The sequence below is a fragment of the Anguilla rostrata genome, chromosome 2 (assembly GCF_018555375.3).
Source record: "Anguilla rostrata isolate EN2019 chromosome 2, ASM1855537v3, whole genome shotgun sequence".
NCBI classification, from domain to species: Eukaryota; Metazoa; Chordata; class Actinopteri; order Anguilliformes; family Anguillidae; genus Anguilla; species Anguilla rostrata.
The window spans coordinates 34617433-34643395 of record NC_057934.1 but is presented as its reverse complement, the minus strand read 5'-3'; the positions used below and the strand labels follow the sequence as shown (position 1 = coordinate 34643395).

Genomic DNA, 25963 nt, shown 5'->3' with positions numbered 1-25963 from the left:
TTTGCAAGTTGCTCAGCATAAATGCACCAAGCGAGTATTATGTAACTTTGAGAATGTGTATTATAATAGATATCAAACAATGACAAGATAAAGATAAACAAACAAAACAAAAAAAAAAAAAAAAACATACAGTACAATAGACTGAGAGGACAAATGCAATCACCAACAAAAACCTTGTTTTAAACGCAACAGGACTTACTGTTAATGTTGTAGGGCAATGCGGTCTTACAAAATCCCGTATAGAACATCCATCTAAAATGCGCTTATTGTACTTGAGGTGCTGAAGTAGGCTGAACCTGGGCAGAAGCCAAGCAGCCAACTGAGCATAGCAGTTGGTATTACATGAGGCGTAAGGAGTAAGAAGCCAACCTCCTCGAAAAGGCTGTGGCCAACAGTGCACCACAGCAGGGTGGCTAGCCAAAGACAGAGAGCACTGGTATTTTCAGAATTCATTTCCAGGTCATGGGGTGCATAGTTGCACCAAAGTATCTAAACAAACAAACCCCCTCACATCCATTTTTCACTTGCTTTTATCCTCAAATAAATCCACACAACTAAACAAAGCAAAGACGAATTATCACAGAGATGATGTAATTATTCTTTATTAAATCATATCAGCAACAAGTTTTACACGTGTGTGAAGCGCTTACCCTATGTGATACAGTAAGAGCATGATTGCTGTTCTTCCTATTCTCCCAAAGCAAATACAAATGACTTGTTGCCACCAGTTTGGCCGTTCCACGATCCTTTGTGTCGGAGGAGTTATTCAGTGCTTTCTTCCATTCACCTGTGAGCTAACTCACTTACAAAATCAATCAGGCCTAACCAAAAACAGTGAAAAGCAGGTAAAACAAAGCTAGAACATTTCAACTGTAATCAATTTCAGTGTTACCAATAGTTCCTCTTTCTGGATACACAAACATTAAAGGACTCTGCTTGCCGGTGGAAAATGTTACTTCTAACATTCTGTGCAGGCCATGTCAAAGCTTGTGCACATTCAGTAATTCTACAGGAAATTCATGTCAATATTCCATACTAAAACAGCATATAACATGGCATCTTTTGACAACGGCCAATATGAACCCTGTTTCAGAGAACTAATGAGGTATGAACACATCCATTAATGGGTGGGTGGGGGGGTGGGGGTGGGGGGCTCTGCATGTGCAAAGCTGAGAGAAGAGGTTGAACTGAAGGCAATCTTAGTTTCTCTATAGGACCAGAGAAATGTCTAACAGGCCCATGGACACCTGGAAAAGCATCTTGATTTTCCAGCCATTCTACTGCATTTACTGTAACTGAGTAGCAGTTACTGTATGCTTCGACACAAGGAAATCATGATTTAATCTTCAAAAAATATGTTTTTTTCCCCCAGCAATACATAAATAGATGTAATACAATTGTACTGTTTTATAGTATCACATTTTCAAAGTAAAGCTAATATGATCATGTGCAAGTTTCTTCAAATTCTAAATTATTCTTCAGATACATTCATGGTTTTTTCTCTGACATTAATCTACAGAAAAACAGAGCACCTCCAGGGCTTAACAAATGCCAGGTGCGATAAAAACAACGAGAAGCCACGTTAGTCGCCAAATAGCTTACGTCTCCCAGACTGCTTATTCAACTCTCTTCACAAACCCAGTGTGACAATTAAAATAACCTCTCCCCTCCCCTGCCACCATTTCTGAGTTTCTAAATTCCTGTAATAGCTGGGATCAGAATTTAAAGCAGAGGCCAGTGCATTTTGTTGCACTGCAAGTCTGAACACTCACTGATAACAAAAGGAGGGGGGGAAAGGATGTGAGATGGACACTCATCAAGCTGACAAAGGGGGAAAATATGAGCACTTCCTCTGCTTATATAACCCCACTTCCCTTTGCTTTTGTATCTCTGAAAAAAATATATAGTTGTTTTTCTTAGCATTTCAGCAATTTCTTCCAGAATACATTAACTTCCTGTGTGTACATTAACTCACTGTGCATTCAGGGTTTAAGTTCTTTGGGCAATTCAGGCTTTCGGAGATAGAACTGAACGCCTCGCAGAACTGCCCAGATCTCAGATTTGGTCAGTTTCAGCACACAGAGGTAAGGAAAGAGTCAAACGCGAATCCCAATCTAGCGGCACTGAAGTGGCACCTTTAAGCTCTCAGGCAACATAAGGAGGCTGCATGCATTCAGTTTAAAGGGCTGTTAAGATGTTAAGTGTCCTATGCCCAAAACGTTGAAGACAAGTTCAAGGAGCTCTTGTGCCAAACTGATTCTATCCAGCCTGCTATTTTCTGTACTTAAGTGAGCAAACAATAGTAAAACTGAAAAGAGGATGCATTTTCAAATTCAGAAAAAGTAGGAAACAGTGCAAAAAAAAAAAAAAAAAAGTAGAATTTTTTAAAAAGTAGAACCCTAACCCTAACCCTAACCCTAGCTCTAACCCTAACCGCAACCGAGAGGAATTTAATTACTACTTTCAAACATTAAATCCTTTATTTTCCTAATTTCTTTCTGAGAACCAGGCCAAAAAACTAACTCTCTCTATATAAAACTAATACTTCAAAACCCATTTACAAATATGGCCCTAAAATGCTCAGTCATAACTTGAATATATTATTTACCAATATAGTCACTGCACGAAATGGCTTAATAGCCAACGATGTTCTCTTCAAAAAAAAAATTCTACAGATATGTGGGAATGTTTATTTTTTTCTGTCAAGCACTGCAGACATTTTTTTCCCTTAGATCTACAATAGCACGCTTTACCTTTGGCCCTTTGTGGATAAGGAACGGTGAGACAGCTCAGCATTGAGGTCAGTAACATTCAGCTGGCTGTCTCACATTTGATCCCTTGCACGTCTTTACACCACCGCGTGTCCGTTTTCTTCAGAATGGCTAGCAGGTGACAAAGGAAGCTGGTTTCGATGGTACAGATGGTCATGCAAGCTTTTTGCAGGAATTATCGACTACTGGTAATATTGACGCATTGTCAATTTGCGAATGGCTGCAAACTCTTGCCGCTACCTCAGTTAACATAATGCTATGACACACTGTTTCAGCAGATATTCAAACAAATATTCTGGAGGGTATAATATCAATATAGGCTTTCCATGCCCCCATGTCATATATTTTTGTTTATATCTGCTGTTTGCTCATATGGTACATTCTTAAAGCCATCTTGAAAAACTGCAGTTGTGAAAGCACTTTATATGAGCGAACTATTACTCGATCAGAAGTCGCCCCCTTCAGTTTAAAAAAAGGGGCGAGGGGGGGGAGATGGGTATATAATGGCCCCCAAACAGTGAGAGATGGCCACCAATGCTTCCACACAATCAGGTCAGTTCGGGTGAAGCCAAGCTGATCTACACTATGACAGGAGACATTTTCCTATAGGACAGGGGTGGGGGGGTGGGGTGGCCGGCACAGGTGGGTTCGCCCCCCTGCAGGAGTGGTTCCCTCCTCCTCAGTAGCGAGTGGCGTACCACTCGTTGTCGTTCATCTGAACCAGCTCGTTGACCACGTCCAGCAAGTTGTAGCCATGCTTCCTCAGGAGCCGCTGGTTGAGTTGCCGGTTGCCGAAGCCCATCTCCAGCAGCACCGCCATCATGGTGGCCTCCTGGCTGGCCGCGTCTACGGGGGGCTGCACCAGAAACGCGGGTAATAGGGGTCAAAAAGTGCATCTCAGCCCCTTCCAAAAATCCTCATGCAGCCTTCAACCGACAGGCATGTCATGATACTAGGATGCATCTTGGCAAATCACGGGAAGGGGCAACAAAAGAAGTTCACCTACCACTGTCACTGTAAATATTTCCTCTTTTTACACATGCTTTAAAAGCCTGATTTTGGAAATGATACTTGATACACCAGGGCTGCTCAACCCTGTTCCTGGAGATTGACCACCCTGTTGGTTTTCATTACATCCCTAATTTGGCACACCTGATTCTACTAATTAGCAGCTCAATGAGATCTCTATCCATTGAATGAGGTGTGCCTGTTCCAAGAACAGGATTGGGCAGCCTTGCTTTAGACCAATTAATTAATTACATATTAAGGTTTGGCCCTGACAAAACCATAGACATACAAGCCATGGAGGGCGAGAGGAGAGCATCAATAGAATCTCTATCACCCAGCAACAGACCAATAACATCATCCAAGGTCAGAAGCAGAGACTCCATTGGCTGCTCTTTGGTGAGGACTGACCTGTGTGGGGCCTGGCTGCCCGGTGAAGAGGGCCTTGTAAGCTGAAGCTGCAACAGACAGGGCTCCCTTAACCAGTCCCCCGGTGATGCCACCATGTGTCCTGTGATGGAGAGAGAGTGGAGGGGACAATCAGCTGGATGCACTTGTACCAACACAATTAATAACACAAAAACTAACGTATATATGGCATAAATCAGGGGTGGAGAACCCTGGCCCTGGAAAGTTTTCACCTTAAAATTAGCTGCCAATTTACACCCATGAAATCATATACAGCTGATTATACAATTAATAACAGTTAATTGCATAATCAGTTGTAGTGATTCATAAGTTAAGTGCTGAATAACTGTGTACACCAGCAGACCATACGGCCCTTCAGTGTAAGGGTTGGCCACTCCAAACAAAGAAGAACATAGCCCTAGGAATGTAACAGCAGCCTGTTACAATACACTCCAGATAAACGATTTTCCTAAAATCAGTCTTTATGTAAAATGTAAAACACACTGAGTATTAATATCTGTCAAGGTCTGTATGGTTTACAACACTGCAATAAAAAATGAAGTGAAACATAAGTACATACACCCAAATTCCCCAAATAATTTTACAACATCCAATGTAATGTGCTATGTATTGTTTTTTTTATAAGCTTTGTATTTAATTTACACGCCTATGAAAAATGGAAAATTCTACAAGGCCATAAATGGGTCGGAGGAAAGTCAAGCCACCATTGCAGCACACTGTGAATGTACAACACGCGAGCTATATAGATATCTCAATATGCTTTGTAATAGCTCAGTTCACATTCGTGTAGTACAATTTAGCTCCAGCTGAAGCCTGCTGTTTTCATTTGTGTACATGAGCTAGCAGGATAATTTAAGAGAAAATGGTAAATAACACCACCCTTTAGTCACCATAACAACGTGATTTCATATCACTTTCTTTTTTCAATTACCAACAATGTGTAATGTAAAAGTCCTTCAGTGAAATTTGACACAAGTTGTGGGACAGCATATACAAAACAGCATATAATTATAGAACACTTCAGATAAAGCAGTAAAATGAGTTAACCACCAACAGTAGTCCCACAGAAGCTTGTGCAAATCGTGTGGTTTTATGGCCGAGGTTACAGCAGGTGGTAAAGTCCACCACCTGCCAGGGAAAACCAAGCTTTCTTCCTGACTATAGTTACATTTCCACTCCCTCGCACTTACACTTTCCTTAAATACCTTTTATAAGTGCTTCTCCAAATGGTATAGCTTCACAGGAGACGCAGCACTGCTCTAATCGAACCAATGGAGTAACAGCATTCTGAACTTTGATGCGACTTCCACTTGCTTTATGATGTACTTGTTCTTGCAGAGCAACTGTCCCATGACTGACCTCATGACATGTGGATCAGCTTGCTTTGGCTTTCAGTTATATAAGAGGCATTCAAACTGTCCCGGGGGGGCCCACTGTGTATTCTGGTTTTCTCCGCAACAAGTAGTGAACTGGTCTCAACTAGACACTTTATGCGTTTATTGAAGGATTTACACGCTTAAGGCCACATTTCATGAGACATGCGCATGGCATGAAGAATAAATGTCTCACAATCGCATCCCAGAACTTTGAATCGATTGGATCAAAAAATGTTCTCATTTTCTGTGACGTGATCAATGTTCCCTCTAAGCTGCGCGCGTGCGCAATCGCGCACTGCCCGCACATTCTCAGCGCACAAGAAAATCTATCCAGCGCATAAACAACATCAACATAACGTATTAATTCATATCTAATATTAGACCTAATCTAATCTAATTAATTCGCCCAATAATATTGTTTTTTTGTTTCTCACTCAGTGAGTGACAGGTGTCCAGCCAATGATACGATACGGTTCACTTACGGTACGAAGCCAATCATGGCATTGACGGTGCTTGCGTCTGGGCCCTGCCTATATGCGCCGTGCAGGTTAGCTAGCAGGTTAATAGATGCTAATACAAACCCCGCATCATGGCGAAACGAACAGGCAGCGACACATCCACTCAGCAAGCCACAGTAAAAAAGAAATGCAGTTCCTTTAAGATGGAATGGCTGTCGGAGTATGTGCAAATTGAAGAAAAAGCGGTGAAATTGGGTGAGATTTTTTCTTTTTCAAGTGAGAAAGGTCTACTCTGCAAAACATGCAGCGATGCCAAAGTAGCAAGTGAGTTTTCAGAGGGAAAAATGTGGACTGAATGGAAGCTGGACTATCTCAAGCGTCACGTTCAGCATAAAAGTCATTTAAAAGCTGTCGAAACTGTACGAAGACTCAAGATGGGACAGGGGATTGGTACATTATTGCGGGAGAGCGCAAAAGAGCGAGAGAAAAGGAACGAGCTGAATCCAGAATCCAGAAATCGTCTTGAAGTGACACATTTGGACCAGCTGATGCGCATAAAGTCAAAGCAAGAAGCAGACGAAGCCATCAACCTGGACAAAGTGTACAACCATTGGAGAAGTGAGAAGGACAGACGTGAAAAATAAGGTAAAATTTAAGTCAGATTTGTGCATATTCTAGTGACGGTTATTAAGATTTTGTCTTTATGGATATTAATCATTAAATGTTGTTACTATTAGATCATTTATGGGTAGTAGAAATGCCAAGAAAAACTGTGTAATTAGATATTTTACAGACAAAGTGTTACAGGAATTTGCACTGTATCACAAGCTACAGCACAAGTCATTGTGCAAAATGTGAATGTTTTAATGTAAGCAAAATGTTATGTCTGAAAGGTGTATATGTCTCATATCTTCCAGGACAGGACCCTCAGCCAGGCAAAGCAGGACTCTTCCCATGGCCAAAGCAGGACTCTCACATACTGTATAACATCTACACATCCCATTTTTCAGATTTTTGTCTTTTTTTAAGTGGACCAAATTACTTATTTAAAAATAAAGCGTGCATATCTAATGTTGCTCACAGTAGTCCTCAGTTTGCTCAGGGAGCTTGTGTGTATGCCCAGATACATGAAAAATTAGAGGGAACATTGGACGTGATCGATGGCAAACAATTCCTTTATAAACAGCCAATGATTTGACTGATTATAAACAGAGAGGTGAAATCACTGGGATCGGAATTGCTGGAAGTGTGAACACTCATTGAAACTCACAGATTATTTCATTGAAATGAAATCATCTGTGGAAAACGAGCAGCTCAAAGACTGCTGAGCAAAAGGTAAGGACCCAAATCTGAATTGTGTTAAAGTAAGACTAAGGGGAAAATTCTGGAAGAACTTAAAACCCTTGTTTTCAACAACCTCAATTGATTAAAAGACTGGATGTAGAAAATTGAGCAGTGGCCCAAATTTGGGAATCCCTGATTAAGATGGATCATCAAAGCTCTGCAGGTACTATGGACTGGGAAAGACTAAACAGTGTTTTAGGTCATTCTTGATTTAAGTCAAAAGTCATGGAGCCAAATCTTAAATCATGCATTTGGTTCTAACATCTGATCCCTATATATGCAATTTCAGTGTGCTTCGACACATGACATTACAACAGCAAATAAGACGGTGCTTCTGCATACACCTCTTGTGTTGTGAGCTACCCCGTGGTCCACGGTGCCGGACGTCCCACCTGAGATCTTGAGAGGTCCGCGGTCGGGAGTCACAGGTCTCCGAGGGCCTGGCGGGACCCCGTGACTGCACCGGACTGAACCCTGGGGTTACAAACAAGAATGGCGGTCCAGAACAGCAAGCACAAGTACAGGACAGGAGAACAGAGAAACGAAAGTGCTGTGGCCTGGTAGTTCTAAACCAAATGAAATCACTCCAAACAGAGAGCGAACAAAACTTCACTAGTGCAGCAGTGAACGTTCTCAATTACTCACATGAAAAAAAAAACATCACACATTTTAAGAAAAGGAAGCAGGAAGGAAGCTACTGAAAGTAAGGCATCGGGTGGCAAAATTTAGACGAATCGCTTCATAAAACAGTTCACTCATCTCCAGAAATAGTTGTGAATAAACAACAGGGAATCCTCGTGCTGGCAACCATACATACTGAGTAGGAACAACCGTAAAAGGGGAATGAAGCATCTGGAGCGTGCTCGTTGTAAACCTGTGCCCTGACGGGTGGTTTCCTGCCGGCCTATAAGACAGAACGCCAGCGGTCGCACTTCCCTTTTCTACCGCAAAATGTATAGACAGGGGGGTCACAAGGGAACCAGATCTTGTCAAGCTGGTCTTTTCACGACTCTGGTCTCGCTTCCTTGTCCTGAAAACAAGGCTGGCCACGAGGCCGCGCTCTCTGCGACGATGTCCAAAATATCAACCAAGACCGAGCACCCCTGGAGAGATGCCAAAAATCTGTTCAAGTCTGGCATCAATACCTGCTGATTTTCCATATTTTTAAATATACCATCACACTGTTCTTGAAGGAAGCTCATTGAAGGTCACTGTGGTGCAAAAGCACAAGGTTCTAAAATGAGTTTTATTTTACCAAAGTGTCTTTTCTCATGATAAAGTCTTGCTTCCAAATGACTGGTTATGTTTATTCGATTCTGGAACATGCCTTTTTGATTCAGCACTTTCATTGGGTTGATGATCATGCTATGATAAATGTATATTTCATCGCACGAAACTTTCAAAAAATGGCTTTTGCCATTAAGTGATACTATGTGGGGAGGGTTCTGTTATCTCTATGGAAACACGACGCCAAACTCCTGACCATTTGTTTATATTTGCGAACTGTCCAATTACACTGCATGACAAAGTATGACAGCATCGCCTTATTTAGTTGTGCAAATCATAAATGAGGCTTCACTCACCATTTGCTGTCTGCTCGGGTCCAGCTGGGTCATTTATGCTCAGGGCCTCTGCTGCCATCTCCATTGCACAGGGGGCCTCAGACCTGGGACAGAGCAAAGCCAGTGTTGAAAACACCTTTAACTCACACTGAATACCAGAGAAATCAACACCAAATTAACCTCTTAGCACATGTCCTATGGTTGGGCAGCAGCGCTGAACAAAATACTAAACTAAATATATTGCTGTGCTACTGCACCAAGTGTGAGATGAAAACAGAACGCGTTTGTCAAGTTTCATTAAATATAGACGATTACATGACAATGATGCCGAAAGGAGTTCCGGGCCACCACCATGCGCCAGCGTCGTTCATGTAACACACCACCTCCCTGCCAGTCTCATCTAAAAACACCCCCACCCTTGACATAATGGACAATATTGTCTATCTTGGCATTCATAAAAATATTCTTTCACCACTAAAAATCGTATTCCGTCATAGCAACAAGATAAACCCGACAATAGCCTTAAGATATGCCTATACAGCAGCGAAAACGCTGCTCACTGAATAACGAAATAAACGAGAAAAAGTTTTTAAAAATGATACCATGTCATTCTACAGTCAATATCTGGGACTAAATATTGAATAAATATAAAACCTTACTGTTGGTTTTACGTGTAGAGATGTCCCTTTTGAGACTGCGTGGTCATATATTGTCTTGGACAATCCGTTTGGGAAATATAGGCGCATCTGTGACGCCTGGGTATCTTCCAAAATAGCTGTGCGTAACACCACACCTGTTGTTTACGGCGTCGTCGCCCTTTTTGGTACAGTCTGACTAGATTTACAATTCATTTATTCGGTAGGCGAGAGTATAAGCTTTCTAACGATGTATAACATGTCTAATTCTGCTTTCGGAATAGCGTTTTATAGGTCAGCGTAACAGAAAATATTCTTAGCATAGCATTCACTTACGCAATCACACTCTGTTAGCAGACAAATACGATGCACCTAACGAAACATGTTCAACCATATTTCGTAATTTCTTGGAAAATACTATTATTATTGAGGACTTCTGAACATAGCTAAGCCATATGTTTGCTGATAGACCTAGCTGACATCGTTTTCTGGAGCAAACAGAAGCGAATAGAACAATATAATTGATACTGTCTCTCTGTCTCTATCTACTGAACATAGAGGAGATTTCACTATTGCTATGTAAGTATTATCGTTCAAAATATTTCGGTTATATACGTTCTTTTTGAAATTGAGTATTTTTAAATAGGTTAGTGGTGTTATATAATGTAAATATTTCACACTGTAATGTAAGCGTTAGACGGAAGTGTAATAGTTTTTGTGAAGCATGAAACAGTGATGACGTCAGAGCCGGAACATTGCCAAAACGTGGTGGACGGGTGAAAATTGTTTTCATGTTGTCTCATCCCCATACAATAAAACATACGAGAGTACAGAGTATAGAAATACACACGAGTTAATTATTACACATTTAGGTACTGTACCGCATTGTGTGACAATGTTTTTGCATTATTTTTTAATCTGATAGCAATGTTTCATCTTAAACCCTCATAAGGGGCTCATTTATATGCTTTATAATGGACAAAAAACATTTTATTCAATTTTGGAGAGATTTTGGATATGTTTCTGGACACCTAGCTATATTAGACCACTGTACTGACTGAAAGCTTATAATTCCCATTTGAAAATTATGCAACAGTGATTTTCTTGAGTCAAAACAGTTGATTTGTAGTGAAATACATGGATATGTTATGATTTACAGCAATGCATAATTTAGACATTTTGGATAGATTTGGAGATGCTGGGTACACTGCTTAGTTTTTGCTTCATACATCTATAGTAGTTCTACATATCCACCCTTAGATTTTATGAACTTGTGGTCAAGAAGTTTTTGACCTAGCACATGTATAGTTTAACCTCCTGCATATATTCAATCTCGCAGTATTTCATTGCGAACTTAAAAAGTGCAAATTTATTTTGGATTTTTTGTCAAAACAATTGCATGTGTGGCACTTTATTTCTTCCAAAATTATGAATATAAACTAATCTGTGTTAGTATTGTAAATTGTACAAATGTCTTGCTTCATTTAAGCCATTTTTCAAGTCTCTGTGGTGTTCACGTCTGGAGTTATAAAGCTTTAAATAGGGTACCCCCTAAATGGGCAAGGATTGGCAAAATTTGGCTTGTGCCTTAAGAGGTTAATCAGCATCATCTCGCCTTCACAAGTGGTTTCTATGGGTTTTGTCTAAAGTGTTGAAGCGTCTGAAACAAAAAACGTCACATAATAATAACAATAATAATAAATAGATTGCATTTATATGCCACCTTTCACAGTGCTTTACAGTGACCCACCCCCCATGTTTAGCACACACCGGAGTGATGCACGGCAGCCATTTTGTACCAGACTGTTCGCTACACACTAGCTTAAGTGGAGTCAGAGGGAATTACTGATCCAATGAATGCGGCCATTTTGGATGAAGGGTCCGTGGTTGGCCTACCTAACCACGTGGGCCGAGGCAGGCGGTGGCTGCGACGGAGGGGAGTGGACGGGCACCACTTCAGGGGTGAGGGGCACGGCGTCCAGGGTCTGGGAGGCGCACAGCATGTCGTTGACGCTGCTCGGCTCGGGCGCGGCGAGGGCGGGCACCCCGCGCTCCTCCCTCTCGCCCGTAGGCGCGGCCCCGCCCAGCAGCTCCGGCTCCGCCTCCAGCTCAGCCTCGGCGTCGGTCTCCGCCCCTCCTTCGTTGCCGGGCTGTGACATGGCCGAGCTGTACATGGACTCGCCCAGGGGCCGGCTGGTGTCGAAGCAGTCGGGCAGGATGATGATGTAATCCTCGGAGGACGCTGACGAGCCCTGGCTGCGCACCTCGTCGTGCTCCCCATCTTCCTCCTCCTCCTCCTCCTCCTCCTCACACGGGCTGACGGGGTCCTCGGCCGTGTTTTCAATATCCGACTCCGCACACTCCTCTGAAGAAAGCGCACAGCAAAATGTCAACCGTCAATTCTTTTCTGGAAGTTTCCAACAAAATACCTGCAGCATTTGCGTCTGGAAGGTCTAATTTAGACCTTCCAGACGCAAATGTACACTCTGTAAGGCAAGGCAATGGACTGATGAAGAAGCCAATCCCTCTGTGAGTATCTGTGCACTAATTCGCTAAGGAAGCCAAATTTATAAATGACTCATTCCGTGAACGGCAAATCTGGAAAGTATAAAAACGGCGCAAATGGACAAATGATGTGGGCGGGGAGGTCCGCTCACCTGGGATTGCCGGCTCTTCTTGGATATCCTTGGATGGGGCCAAGGCTGGGGCCGTAACTTCAGGGGGGTCTTCGCGGTTCCTGTCTCCTCCCTCCACGGCTGGCCCCCGCCTCGCCCCCCCCTGCTCTGTCCCAGCTCTCTCCAGAGGCGGGTCCTGGGCTGCAGTGAAGCCAGCTGGGAAAGGAAGCCGAAACAGGACTAATATTAACCATCTCAGGTCACAGAGAGTCAGACAGGACTGATATTAACTACCTCACATCACACTGTATGAAACGGCTTGCGTATAAAAGAACCACAGCTGGGCTAAACACGGTCAGTGAAAGGGCAGCTGCAGTGAGGTGAGAGGACGGCGCTGTGCTGAACACAGTCAGTGATAGGACAGATATGCTGTGGCGACAGGACGTTGGGCTGAACACGGTCAGTAATATGGCAGCTGCACTGTGGCGAGAGGACGGCGCTGTGCTGAACACGGTCAGTGTGCAGCTGCGCTATGGCGACAGGACGGCGCTGGGCTCTCACCCTTATTACCGCCGGGCCGGGGCCGTCGCAAAGGCTTGCGGTCCGGCGCTTCCTCCAGGGTGAGGGAGCGGATCACCGTCTCGCACACGAACTGCGTCCCGCTGATGTCCTCCTCTCCCTCCTCCTGGGCTGGGATGCCGGGTGCCTCCGCCTGTCCCGCCCGCACCCCCCCTGCAGAGCACAACCGAAAAACGGCGGTCGCGGTCACAGCCACGAACGGGTCACCGCCACCACCAGCTTCCCACGACCCTGTCCCTCCCAGAACGCTGCATTCTCATTGGAACGGTCCGAAGGTGCTCTAGCAATGAAGGGAACTATGAGGGTATTTAATTGGATCACTGGAAGCAAATTAAATTTGGTTGTGGAATCAGTCTGCGCAAACTAATCTTAGTTTCAGTTGAAAATGCAATCCCTTCCGAAAAACTAAAAGGTTTAATGAGCCATTAATCTAGCTCTCTGAATTTTTGACATAGCGACAATTATATTTGTGATAACTGATCACCACAACACAATCTTGCACCACACCACAATCTTGCACAAATAATTAATTAATTTTCAGCAACATGTTTTCTGTGGTATCTTACTGGCTGAAAAGGAACTGAGACAAATATAATTAACTGACAGGTGAACAAACAGGTTGAATTAAACCAGAAAATCGGAATTAAGTGGAGTTGAGTCAGAAAATCTAATGTTTGTGACATCTCAGAGCTAAGAAATTAAGAAAATAAGCTAACCCTACATTCAGATTTAAAGCAACTATAAAAACAGTTAAATAAATGTTCTCAGTGACTTGGAACAAGAGGTGGCAAACCCAGGTTTTCACCAAGAGCCCAGTTTGGAAATACAGTATCTTTTTTTTGTGTGTCACAAGCAAAGACCACAGAAAAAAGTAATGAATATTGCTTACATGGCTTTGTATAATAAGCCTGTATGACTATGAGAAAGGGTGACACCTTGTGGCAAAAAGAAACACCTGCAGTATTCACAATGACAACACAAAACAGTATTGACAATAACTACAATGCAGTTTGTCATCAAACTTTGAAAACAAGAACCTTAGCATGAATTTTCTTTTATAAATTACACAGTGCAAACTGGAAAACTGGACCACTTTCCCACCAAAGCAGAATTCCGCACAAAATGACTTTCTTTCCCTGTCAAACTTTCCTCTCAGACAAACGAGAAAAACCACTGGAGTTGTGGCATTCTTACCCAGAATGCTCTGCACCATCGAGGCCTCAGCCTCTTCCTTGATGAGCCCCAGGCCCGGCTTCTCCTGCGGGGGGCCGTCGTGGGGTAGAGGGGACATGCAGGGGGTCATATCTGGGGGATTGGGGAGAGGTTACACAGGAAGTGACATTCCGGAAGTGACATTGCACAACATTTCAGGTATCAACAGCGCACCTCCCTGCTTATTAATGCTCCCAGGAAAAAATGGAGTAGCAGCAGAAAGTGTGGGTTGTAGTTTTATTACCTGGAAAGCTCTCTGTAATATGCACTGACAGCCAATAATGTGTCAGAAAGAGATGTGCCACAATTTCTCATTGGCACCCCTACAGTCACCAGCTTTTAGGTATCTTTGGCCATTCCCTTACCCACTGGGGTGTTGTGCGGGACTCTCTCCAGCTCCTGTACGATATTGATGTCCAGCAGCTCGAAGGACAGCAGGTCCTGAAAAGCAGAGCGGGTGGATGCATCAGCGGCTGTTTCTCCCCCCCCTCCCAAACCCCTCCCCCTCACCGCCACACGCGTGACGCGTCGGGGTCGGCGCACACCTGAGCCGTGAGCAGGTCCACGGAGGGGATGAAGAGCTCCCGCTGGCAGTCCGTGGGCGGTGGCGCCGCGCGGCTCCTGGAGCTCGAGCAGCACGTGTCCTCCTTCTCCTGCAGCCACAGTGTGCAACGCCGGGGTCACAACGGTCACTAGGAGCTACGCTCTTAAGGGCACTCCCACACTTTTATACAGGGAAATAGTCATTTCCTATTCATGCTAATGTTCTATTCACTTCTGTCATTTCTAAACATCGGAGATGGAGGTCTGACATGTCCTCTCTGAGTAGACATTCTCTATCACTTCTAATAGGTAGCACTGCTGATTGGATAAAATGTAGCATAGGTTAATAAAGTATGTTAGTTAAAAATAATGTCAGTTATCCAAATAACCAATAATAACTCCTCTTGCAGCGACAAGTATATTAACTAGTTCCAGGTAAAGAGCAAAACAATAAAATCTGCTGCTGTCAGTATGAGAAAACTATTTTAATCTCAACTGAATAAAATATGCCTAAAATCATAATACTTGTGTTCGTTATAATTAATATAATATAATATAATATAACATAATATAATATAATATAACATAATTGCTACAAACTACCTTGGTTTCGAAAAGACAATATCTTCAATTAGTGACAATTGAAGAGGTGGAATTATAAAGGACGAGGGCAGGGGTGGGGTGGTGGGATCTTACCTGCAGGGTATTGGGGGGAGGGGGAGGCCCTCCGTCCGCAGCAGGGTCCACCACGATGCTGCACCACACCCTGGGGCCGAACTGCTCCCCGCGGTGCGCCAGGCGCCAGTGCGAGGTGTAGGTGCCCTCCAGAACGGGCGCCAGGAAGGCCACGCTCACCACGCCCTCCTGGCCCGGCTGCAGGAAGGGCACGGCCACCTCCTTCTGCTTCTCGCTGGAGGCCAGGGCCAGGTTCCCCCACATGAACTTCAGCTGCGGGGACAAGCAGCATGAATACGTACACATACATACACACACACACACATATACACACAGTCACACACACCTCATGCACACACACACACACACACACACACACACACACACGCACGCACACACATACACACGCGCACACACACACACACGCACATGCGCACACACATACAGACACACACACAAAGCACACGAACGCACACATAAGCGTACACACATACACCAACACACCCAGACATACACACAAACATGTACCCACAAGCACACGCACAACCGCGCACACACACACACACACACAAATACACATCTGCACGCACACACATACACACATACAGACATACACACGCGCACACACACACGCACATACAGACACACACAGGCAAACACAAGCACGCATGCACGCACACACACAGACACAAAGCACACGAACGCACGCAGGCACACACAAGCACACACACATACACCAACACACCCAGACATACACACAAACATGTACCCACAAGCACACGCACAAACGCACACACACACACACGTATATAACACGGACACATGCACATGTATTTCTTAACAAACCTAGGTTGACGAGCGGTTTTTAGGTGATCAGCAAACTACGCTTTTTAAGGACTAAGGTAACACCTGAATGTAACGCTCTATGAGTCAAAGTACATTTTGACTGAATCCAGAACTGATTGCTGAGAAGAGGGCGAACGTGCGGTTCCAGGTTCGTTACCTTGGTTTCTGTGGTCCAGCAGACGGTACCCGTGTTCCTCATCTTCCAACACTTGATGAACTTAGTGCCGGGCTCCAGACGGGTCCCGTCCGGCAGGTTCTCATCCAGGAACAGGGCGGTCATGGTGGGCACCATGGAGGGGCAGCAGACCTTGGGAGTCCTGGTCATACCACACAGGTAACTGGTAAAATAGCCAAGCCACCTGCCAGTTTCACCATCACAACATTGCTGTTCTACCACATATTATCTCAATATACAAAGCAGGTTCTTCCTAAGGTTCACTTCATATAATAAAGTACATTAAATGGGACTTATTGGTCATTTCTCAGAGAGTAAAGTTAAGTTCCTTCATGCTAAATAACGCTTTTCTCAGGACCGGGCCTACACAGCCTGGACCTCGCCTGACTGGCTGCCCCCTTGCGTGGTGCTCTTACTCTGGGCTGTTGGCCTGGGCGCTGCGGGGCTGGAGCAGGGCAAGGTGCGCGCTCCCGTCGCCGGTGCCATTGCGCTGCGGGCCTCTCCTGTCCATCCTCAGCTGCTTCTTGATCTCCTTCACCTCCGCCTTCAGCAGCCGCTTCTCCGCCTTCAAGCGCTGCTTCTCCGCCTTCCGGAAGCTTCTGTCTCCCCTCCTGTGGAACCTGAGCCAGGAGACACCCGGGCGTGAAACACAGCCAGGTGAGAAGGGCTACCAACCATAAAGGCTAATTAATTCATCCTAAAAAATATATTTATTTAATATTAGCTCTGATACTTACCTTGAACTAGTGTACTTTCTTAGTGATGACAACTACATTTTACCAAACCTACATAAATACCGCATGATTCATATCTTAAAACAAAAATATGAATTTTATCTTGACAAAAGAAACAGTCTTGTTTAACGTATACTGTCTGTTCTATAAACATATTCCTGTTCTTTCAGTAACAGAAATTCAGACCCCCAATATTTTGTGGCAGTATTTAAAATTCTTTGACACAATACACACACTGAACAACAAAATATGTTGCAGTGAAAATATTTTCAAGAACATCATTGATATTATTTTTATCGAATGCCCCTACAGCAGAGTGCAGTATATGGTTTCTGAGATTAAGACCCGAGCCTCCACAGGGGACGCGGGGTTTCTCCGTAGCGTGGAGGAGAGGAGGAGACCTACCTGGAGTGCTCCCCGGCGACTCCGTACTCGGGGATGGAGAGAGGCGTCCTGGCCCTCACCAGGCTGTGGCTGGGGTCGTGGCTGAAGCTGCACAGCTCACACAGGGTGCAGGACGGGCACACGCTGGAGGGAGAAGGCGGGGCCGAGCAGTGAGGGCAGTGAGGCAGCTCCCACAGCTAACTGAACTCAGTGCGGCGGAGAAAGGAAACCGAAGCACCAACCGCTGATGCCCAGAAACAAAAGCAAAAGCCGAGCCTCAAGCCTGAATTCCCCTGGCCACAGGCAGAGGGGGAAAGTCCAGGGATAAGAAAGTAAAAGTCCGGTTTCTTCCACCCATGAACCCAGCCAGCTGATTTCACTAATGTGTTCGACCCCCTGGCTGAAGAATTATGCATATTAGCAAGTCCAGGTGATCGGAACAAAATACTGGAAAGACTTTTACTTCCTGAACATGGATTTTCCACCTCTGGTCACAGGTGTTCCTGTATTTCTGTCAAACGGTCGCATCTGTTCTCATTCTAGTTAGCGACTGAAAGCTAGGGAGAGAGAGAGGCCTACCTGCATCGATAGCCTCCCCCTGAAGCCGGTCCCAGGCAGCTGCTGCAGATGGGGGCAGGGGCGGGGGCGGGGGCAGGGGCGGCGGCTTGCAGCAGGGCAGAGCCGAACTCGGCCGCCTGGGTCTGGGTGGCGACGGGGCCAGGGCCGGGAGCCTGAGGGGGCGCGTGGACGCAGCACTGTCCGGAGAACTCACGGCAGAGCTTCTCCACCGTCTCCTTCACCACCTGGTCTTTGAACTGTCAAAGGGATCCCATTAGACCAGCCACTCAGCCCTGCAGCTCTGCATTTCCTTTCAGGATCAAATCTATATTGGCAAATGTATCTTTTGTTCTCAATTAGATTATCCAATCCAAATGTATTTATAAAGCACATTTGAAACAACAACAGTTGACCAAAGTGCTGTACAATCAAAAATGGCAAAAACCATAAAAACAACACAATAAAAACACAAACACCAGTTTAAGACAAAAGGACAATAAAATAATAAAAACAATAAGATCATAAGGAAAAGAAGAGCAACTCTCATACTAAAAGCCAAGGAATAAAGATGTATTTTAAGATGGGATTTAAAAACAGGCAGTGTAGGGGCCAGCCTAACATGCAGAGGCAACTCGTTCCAGAGTTTGGGGGCTACCACTGCAAAAGCGCAATCTCCCCTGTGCTTCAGCCTTGATCCTGGGACAAACAGAAGCAACTGGTCAACGGACCTGAGTGACCATGATGGGACGTGTGTCTGTAAAAGGTCAGAGAGATAGGCTGGAGCTAGCCCATTTAATGATTTGTAGGCAAACAATAAAATCTTAAAATCAATCCTAAAATGTACAGGGAGCTAGTGAAGGGAGGCCAGTACGGGGGACATGTGCATCAGCATCAACATCAACAACCATTTTGGTTCCATGAATATTAACTGTTTTCAAGAACAACAACCTGAGCATGACCGCAAGGGTGAAATGTCTTACGACAGTTCCACAGTATGGTTAGAAAATAGTGCAGATGATAACTGCCCATCGCGTACTAAAAATATGCATTAACAGCATGTAGTATGCTTAGGCCAAAGGCTGATGGACACAGCCGATGAAACTGCAGCTTTTGATTTGTGGTTAACTCACTACAATTGGATTTGTTTCCGGAGTCGAGATCTGCATCATAAAAGTGACCAAATCTACAAGTCTAGCATCTTCAGCTAATAAGAGGAGTTTTCCACTAGAAAAGGGCCATTAAAGATCTAATTTCTTCCATGTAAATGTAAACGAGATCAGAGAGAATGGTGACAGTGCAAGCATTCTGTAATCAGTCAAACCACTGATAATACAGAAGCCAACACAAACAATACAGGTGCAGCCAAGTTGCCAAAACACCAAGTCAGTGTGGAACTTGAACCGACTTGAGGACCATCGCTACAAACCATGGCTTTATGAAAAAAGCCAAGGAGTGCAACCAATCCATAACTAAAGCTAAAGATCTCCATTAGATAATGACACTCCTAAATACCCCAATCACAGAGCAGTGTTTAAACAATGCTGTTTTAGACAGGTTGTTCAACAAAACGTTAAATGTTAAACTAACATTTTATCTTCTCTTTTAACGTCCTTTTTCATAATTTTCTGGTCTCATGTTCTGTGATGTCTCTGATGCTTTTAACCAGGCCTACTGGTGAAGCCAATTTTCATTTATAATGCCATTTACAATTTACATAATACAATTCTGACCAAAGCCGTAGGGATGCACTGCCGCTTGTAGGCAACACAACCAGTCAGTGAAGAGAAGCAGGGCAGAAAGGAGTTTCATTGAGTTGCCTACTCTGTACACTGTACACACAGTGGAAAAATTATACATAAGAAAACAGAAGTAGCATTTTACACTGGTAGCATCAGGGCCATCTGGGAGGGCACCAAACTAAGGAAAGAAAATAAAAATAAAATTCAGCCGGACAAGCCCTCCCTCCCCCATCCCCCAGTCCGCGATCTCACCTGCATACAGGCAAGCATCCGCTAACATAACAGTGTTGAAATATGGCACCATTAGCAAGAAGAGCAGCTTAGCATAGACAATGAAAGCTGTACTCAAAACAGTCACCTGCTCCATGTAAGAGGTGAACCAAGCTGGGGTCTTATCTTGCTCCTTGGTTCCCTTGACCTCCTTTATAATCGCCTACAAACCGAAGAGAAACAAGTCACACTGACAGAACATGATCTTCTCAGCTTTGCACGCGCGTGCACACACACACACACACACACACAGACATTCACACACACACGCGCACACACACACGTGTCTGGCCCCGAAGCCAGTGTTTCGACAGGTCTTACCGGATCCAGCTCGGGGGCGGTGACCTGCGTTTCCCGGTCTACGGTATTGACCATTGAAGGGAAAAGTGGGAGCGGCCTGATTCCATTTTTCACTTCTTTGGCCTCCTTCTTCACTGCTCCTCTGCTCGCCAGGCCTTTCACCTTGTAAACGTTCATCTGCAGCTGGTTTCCCTGCTTCATCGCACTCTGGAAGGAGGTAGGTGGGGAGAGGGCTGTCAGTCACTTGTCCAACCACTCTACAGTCTACAGATTTACAGTCACAGGGACATACATGTAGATATAAATACTAAATAATGAAGGTAAAACGCAACAATGCCTTTTTTGCACTATAATGCATAGCTGGAGTTCAACCCAAATTCCCACCAGTGTCAATTCTACGGAAATCTCTTTTACTTAAAAACATAACAAATAATTTAAAACCTAACATATAAGTCTCCTATCTCATCAAAACACAATCAAAGACAATTTCATGGTGCAGCTATTTAGTCTGTGATTATGCAACCCATTCAACTTCTTCATCAAATAGATGCTAAGGTGGATGAAACAAAGTAAAAGTTCTGCTGTACCTTTAAAGCTTCTTGGTATTCCTCTGCAATTTAAAAAAGACATTATCAGTTATTACCACTAATGACTCCCACATTTTGAATAGCTATTCAGACCTTCACAAGAATTCAAACTCATAAAATGAGAATATAAATGCTATGAGTCTTGTTTGTCCCTTCGCAAAAAATAATTCAGATCACTTACCTTGGCTGTTGATGGACACCTGAAATACAAGGACAAAACTTAATAGGGAGGGGGAAGTTATTCACCAGTTTGGGGGGGGGGGGGGGGCAGCAGGAGTCAGTTGGTAATTTTACTACTATATTACTGTAGCCAGTTACAGTAAATAAAAATAAAAAGCCAGTTACAGTAAAACAAAAAATTTAAAAAAAGGTTACAGAATTGGTATTGATTTTATTCATTGTAGGCCTATTTAAAATAAGCTAGGATATCACCTGGTTCCAGGAAGCAGGACGTAAAAATAAAAGGTGTTCCAAAAATGCTGAACTGCAGCATTCACAGAATTACTCCTGCTCAAGCATGGAGATGAAATAACCAGTGGGGTATTTCACAAAGCTGGATTTAGATTTAATTGCTTTGCTATTTTCTTTAAACCCTGTCCCACATGGCTTGGTTAACTCACCTCCTCATTGTCCTCATCAAAGTATTTCACTTGAACATTGCACAAACCGAAGGAAGTTTTCAGCTGAAAAAAGAAGCAAAACTGATGTAAAACACCCCCAGGATCTCTTCACTAACTTAACTGAATTTGAAATTCAGAAAAAAGTACAGAAATAAAAACTAAATGAAAATAAATACAGTCCTGTGTGTATAGCTATTCACAACACTGAAAGAAAACCGCAATTCCACACAAAAACTCCTGCATAAACACACTCTGGGATTATTCAACACCCTCATTTAATTGTAAATGTCAATTTCTAATCAAGATTGGGTCTGGTGATTTGCCAACTTTTAAGCAAGTGCAGTGGACCACAGCCTACAGTAACGGTAGGCCCATACTGGCACTCTTGGTGGTAAAAAAGCGAATGTAGTGAGCCTACATTGTTCAAATCAACCTCAAAGTGCAATCGCCGTGGTTTGCTTGTGAGCTGTAATTTATGACATCAAGATGGGCAGTCGGCAAGTCTAAGATTTAGACCAGATGCAATTGATACTCTTCGTCGGACAAATACCAACAACACGTGAAAAACATAATTGTCTATGTCATGTTACCTCTTCTGTGTCCACAAACATGCTGTCAGCTGATTTGGCTCAGCCTTTCATTTCTTACAGGTGTATTGAACAATGAACATAACTTCAGAAGAGTAAATTTAGCCGTTAAATCTTGGATGAAGTCTGCCTGCTGCTCAGCTCTGTTTGTATTTTTTTTTTCTCCACCGACAGAAGACTCCCCCTCATTGATTAATTCAGTCTGCAATTGATTGCTTTTGTCTGTAAATGGAAGTCTGGTTGTTTTTGTTTTTTTCTGATAGTATGGATTTGTTGCAAACTGCGGAAAATAAATAGACTCCCGTCAGTGTGCAGCATAACAGGAGGATATTGTACAGGCCTCTCGCGCGTGACATTCCTTCCTCTACCCGGTGTATCAGCTTTGTATAATTAGCCAGACTATTACCACAATCCAATGCTTGCAGTGCCCCAAGGGGATTTAGATGGTAATGCAAGTTTAAATCATGCTGTCACCGGTGTCCCAAATAATAATGGAATGCAACTTTTTCTGCATTGCCGGTTTGACTGAAGTGCCTCATACCCTCTGTTTTTCTAGGAAGGACTCATCACCATGGGAACAATGTAAGCCACTTCAGCTTGAGGATGCACATCATTCTCTCAGAACCCCCTTCTCTGTGTTTCCATGGTGTAGACCAGGGGTCTCTAACCTCACTCCTGGAGGGCCGCCTCTGCCAGATTTTTGTGATTTCCTTTCAATCAGCAGGATTTCGTGATTTCCTTTCAATTGGAAGCCAATTTAGGCCTTGGAAATGAAGTGTGCAGATTCTTTAGCCAATGAATGACTTAAATTAAGTACTTAAGAGGAGGAACACATCAAAGGCCCACAGATACAGCAGCCCTCTGGCCTTTGAATTTTAGATCCCTGGTCTAGACCAGGGGCAGTTCTTATTACTCTCGAAAATGAAGATCTCTCTCCTTTCAGATAACTGCATTCAAAAGATCTGTCCTGACCAAGCAGACCCTACCACTGCTGCATACAAAACTCTTAACCATTTCAAACTCAAACATTAAACTGGGAAGAGAAAAAATATCAAATATATTCAACATTCTCAATTTCGGGAAATTTTTAAAATTCAACACAGCCACAACAGCCACAGTGTGTTCTAAAGGTGTTTTAGCTCCAATTATTCATTTAGGTTGTTGAATGGCTAAATAATCCCTGTTCTTAAAGCCTTAGGGCCTGATTTACTAAAGCTTTTAGCACATACAAAATCTTTAAGCATGTGTGAAACCAATAACATGACCAATGATTGGTCAGGGTATTTGTTTTGCAGCACTCATTGGTCGGGTTATTAGTTCTGAAAGTGGTAAAATGGAGTCTTAGCAAATCAGGCAATTAGTTGGCTGCAGACTGAAAGGAAACCACAAATACCTGCAGACCCTGTGGCCCTCCAGGACCTAAATTTGACACCCTTGCCATACAGCAATACTCCCCTGGCAGCACCTGTTCAGGTATTAAATCACATTTTTCAATATATCACAAAAATCACAACTTCCATGTCAGCACGTAGCTGATGGAAGTAGCTATGGATGCAACAAACATTTCTGGAGTGCTCCAATGAAATTCAGCCTTCAGGCAGGCTTTTTTTCATGCTGTGATCTTATTTATAATTGCATACACATAGATCCTGTTGGGTAACAGCAAGGATCTAACCTCACAGACTTCAGGTCTATGTACTCACAAGACAAATGTCTAATGAGACAATTAACAGATGAATACAGAAAAGTTCCCCAGCTAACTACAGAATGGAATCTAGCTCTTATTTTCAGATCTGAGCGGTGATATTGGCAGTCGACACAATGAACCCAGTATATAGATTTCAAGTGTTAGATATAATGTAAAAAATAAATTAGGAAGTACACAAACAGACAATGAATATCATGCCATTGTAGACTTTATGGTGACATCACATCTTTATATCTTTTATTATTAAGATAGATCGTATGGTTTATTTTCTTAGCTTCAGAAATGTCTTTATAGCTCAAGAAATGACTCGAGAATGACAGCTCCTTTTGCAGATCTGATTAGTCCGTCAAAAAGGCTCCACAACACTTCATTTCGAAATAAATGGAAGTCTATGGTCCAGGCAGATCTAGCATCGATTCTGATAATCTACTCTAATACCAAAAATATTAATAATAATTTAATTATTTCCAAAAAAACAAAAAACAAAAAAAAAAAAAAACAGTAGCTTGGAGGCTGTACGTAAGATTATAAATATATCCAATATGACATAACCTCTTCAAACATTTCATTATCAACCTTCATAATCCTGCCTTATTACATTTCATCATGTCAATTTTCTAACCATGTATCCTAATATATTTGTGCGGCTTTTATGCCCATTGTTCGTCAATGACCAGCTGGTCTGCTGTATTTGTCGCGACATAAAAGTTGCTTTGTAGTATAGGAAATGACACACGAGTATAGCTAGATGAAGACCAAGACTATATGAGTTGTAACAAATAAATGAAATACAAGAAATAAAATTTAAAAAAATGAAATTATAAATAATACACAATCCTTACCACGCTTACTGTATATAACTAACATTTCGCCAGCTTCACAGGTTGACGTTGCAGGCTAATAACTGGGTGTCTAGTCTACGTCAGCTGCCTGCTCTGTTATCAGCTAAGGTGACCATGCATTCTCCTCCCCTAGCAACAAACGAATAAGACGGCTGCGTCATTGCTTACAGGCTACGACTGATCTGTGCGTCATTCCAAATCTCATGAGTTTTATCAATGTCTAATGCCGAATGTTCACTGTTCAAGTTAACCAGCTAGCAAGTAAACTGCTATATACTTGCAAAGGACGATTTTTCAGATTGTACGAAAGCCCGTCGCTTTCTCAAAACAAATCAGCGACAGTGAAACAATCTTTCTTCACAAAGAGGTGCTTTAGGTCAAAATAATCGTAAACTTTGAATTGTTGTACGGAGTTCAAGAACTATGAAAGGGCCTTCTGCTATTCGACGACCGTATTGCGATCTACCAAATTAGCACAAACATTAGCGACTCACCATGGCTTCCACGGACTCCCAGCTCGTCCTTTCCGAATCTGTAACTAGGAAAGTCTCAGTATTTCCCCTAAAATTCACCTTCAGATTTACATGGAGGTCCATGACTATTGACTACTGTCAGATAAAGGGTTTCATCCAAAAAGTGATGTTACTCCTATAAATATATATATATATATATATATGTATTTGACTGTTAGTCGTCCCTAATTTTGAGCACGAAGCTTCTTTCCTAATGTTTACATCAGCTGCGATGTACCCGCCCCCGACAATCACGTGACAGGATACTGTTATACATTCGTAGGGGTCAGCAAACTGGTGTTATGTGCGCAGAATCACCGATTGTGTAATTACGTGCACGGTTTTTTCTTATCTGTAGCCTAAAATGTAGCCGATCTATTCATTTTAAACGTTCGTAATCTGCGCAACATTACCTGTTTTGGTATTTATTGAAAAAAATGAACAAAATACAGTGTAGCCTACAAACGAAATAAAACTGGACAGTGCAAATTGTGGAATGTTAACTTTGTAGCCTACATTGAACGTAACATTGATTGCAATAGTATTTGATAATTCTGCTTCCACGTGTTATTTACTTTATACTGATGCTCGTGAGGTAGCCAGGGTGATGTAAGTCGCGAGCAATTCCATTTTACTTTTAGGAAATGATAGTCAACCATTTTTATTTTTATTTATTTTTGCGAGGGGGGTGCTCGAGGACGAAACGTGGGTGACTATCTTAGTTTTAATCTGGGTTGACTTTTTCATTGTCATCCGATTGGAAACATTTTATACAATATTATGTCAGTTGATCTGAGTTTTTAAATAAATTAAATAGCTACTCTTGCCTGCCTTTATTTTTATGAAACGTATGACATGGAAATGCTGTTACTTATTTTTACTCTGCAAAAAAGTCAG

General features: G+C 43.1%; 1 protein-coding gene and 1 long non-coding RNA gene across 4 annotated transcripts; one reads left to right on the top strand and one right to left on the bottom strand.

Moving 5' to 3' along the window:
• Positions 1-586: 586 nt before the first annotated feature.
• Positions 587-25326, bottom strand: LOC135247854 (next to BRCA1 gene 1 protein-like). 3 transcript variants are annotated; one of them, XM_064321768.1, is made up of 21 exons: positions 25049-25326; positions 21418-21480; positions 20979-20997; positions 20798-20820; positions 20232-20417; positions 19999-20073; positions 17923-18158; positions 17365-17487; positions 16642-16845; positions 16208-16367; positions 15226-15477; positions 14532-14639; positions 14352-14427; positions 13969-14079; positions 12757-12927; positions 12238-12411; positions 11477-11945; positions 8967-9049; positions 7728-7857; positions 4188-4287; positions 587-3627 (listed from the first exon to the last, which is right to left on the bottom strand). In XM_064321768.1, the coding sequence occupies exons 1-21, from the start codon at positions 25148-25150 to the stop codon at positions 3451-3453; spliced, it is 3042 nt and encodes a 1013-aa protein (XP_064177838.1). In that variant the 5' UTR covers positions 25151-25326; the 3' UTR covers positions 587-3450. The 3 variants fall into 3 exon arrangements, with proteins under 3 accessions (XP_064177838.1, XP_064177839.1, XP_064177840.1); XM_064321769.1 differs by having other exon boundaries at positions 7776-7857; XM_064321770.1 differs by lacking the exon at positions 25049-25326 and adding an exon at positions 24555-24902.
• On the top strand, positions 6557-7115 carry LOC135247856 (uncharacterized). Its single transcript, XR_010328317.1, has 2 exons — positions 6557-6684; positions 6962-7115. It is a non-coding gene; the product is annotated as an uncharacterized LOC135247856 (long non-coding RNA).
• Positions 25327-25963: the final 637 nt, after the last annotated feature.

Bases quoted from the DNA above. Each gene is read 5' to 3' on its own strand.
- LOC135247854 (XM_064321768.1), bottom strand. From the start codon at position 25,150: ATGGACCTCCATGTAAATCTGAAGGTGAATTTTAGGGGAAATACTGAG. The intron at 21,481-25,048 runs GTGAGTCGCTAA...TTCTTTTTTCAG, and splicing joins GGGAGTCCGTGGAAGCCATG to CTGAAAACTTCCTTCGGTTT. The intron at 7,858-8,966 runs GTGAGTGAAGCC...TTGTAACCCCAG, and splicing joins ACCCGAGCAGACAGCAAATG to GGTTCAGTCCGGTGCAGTCA.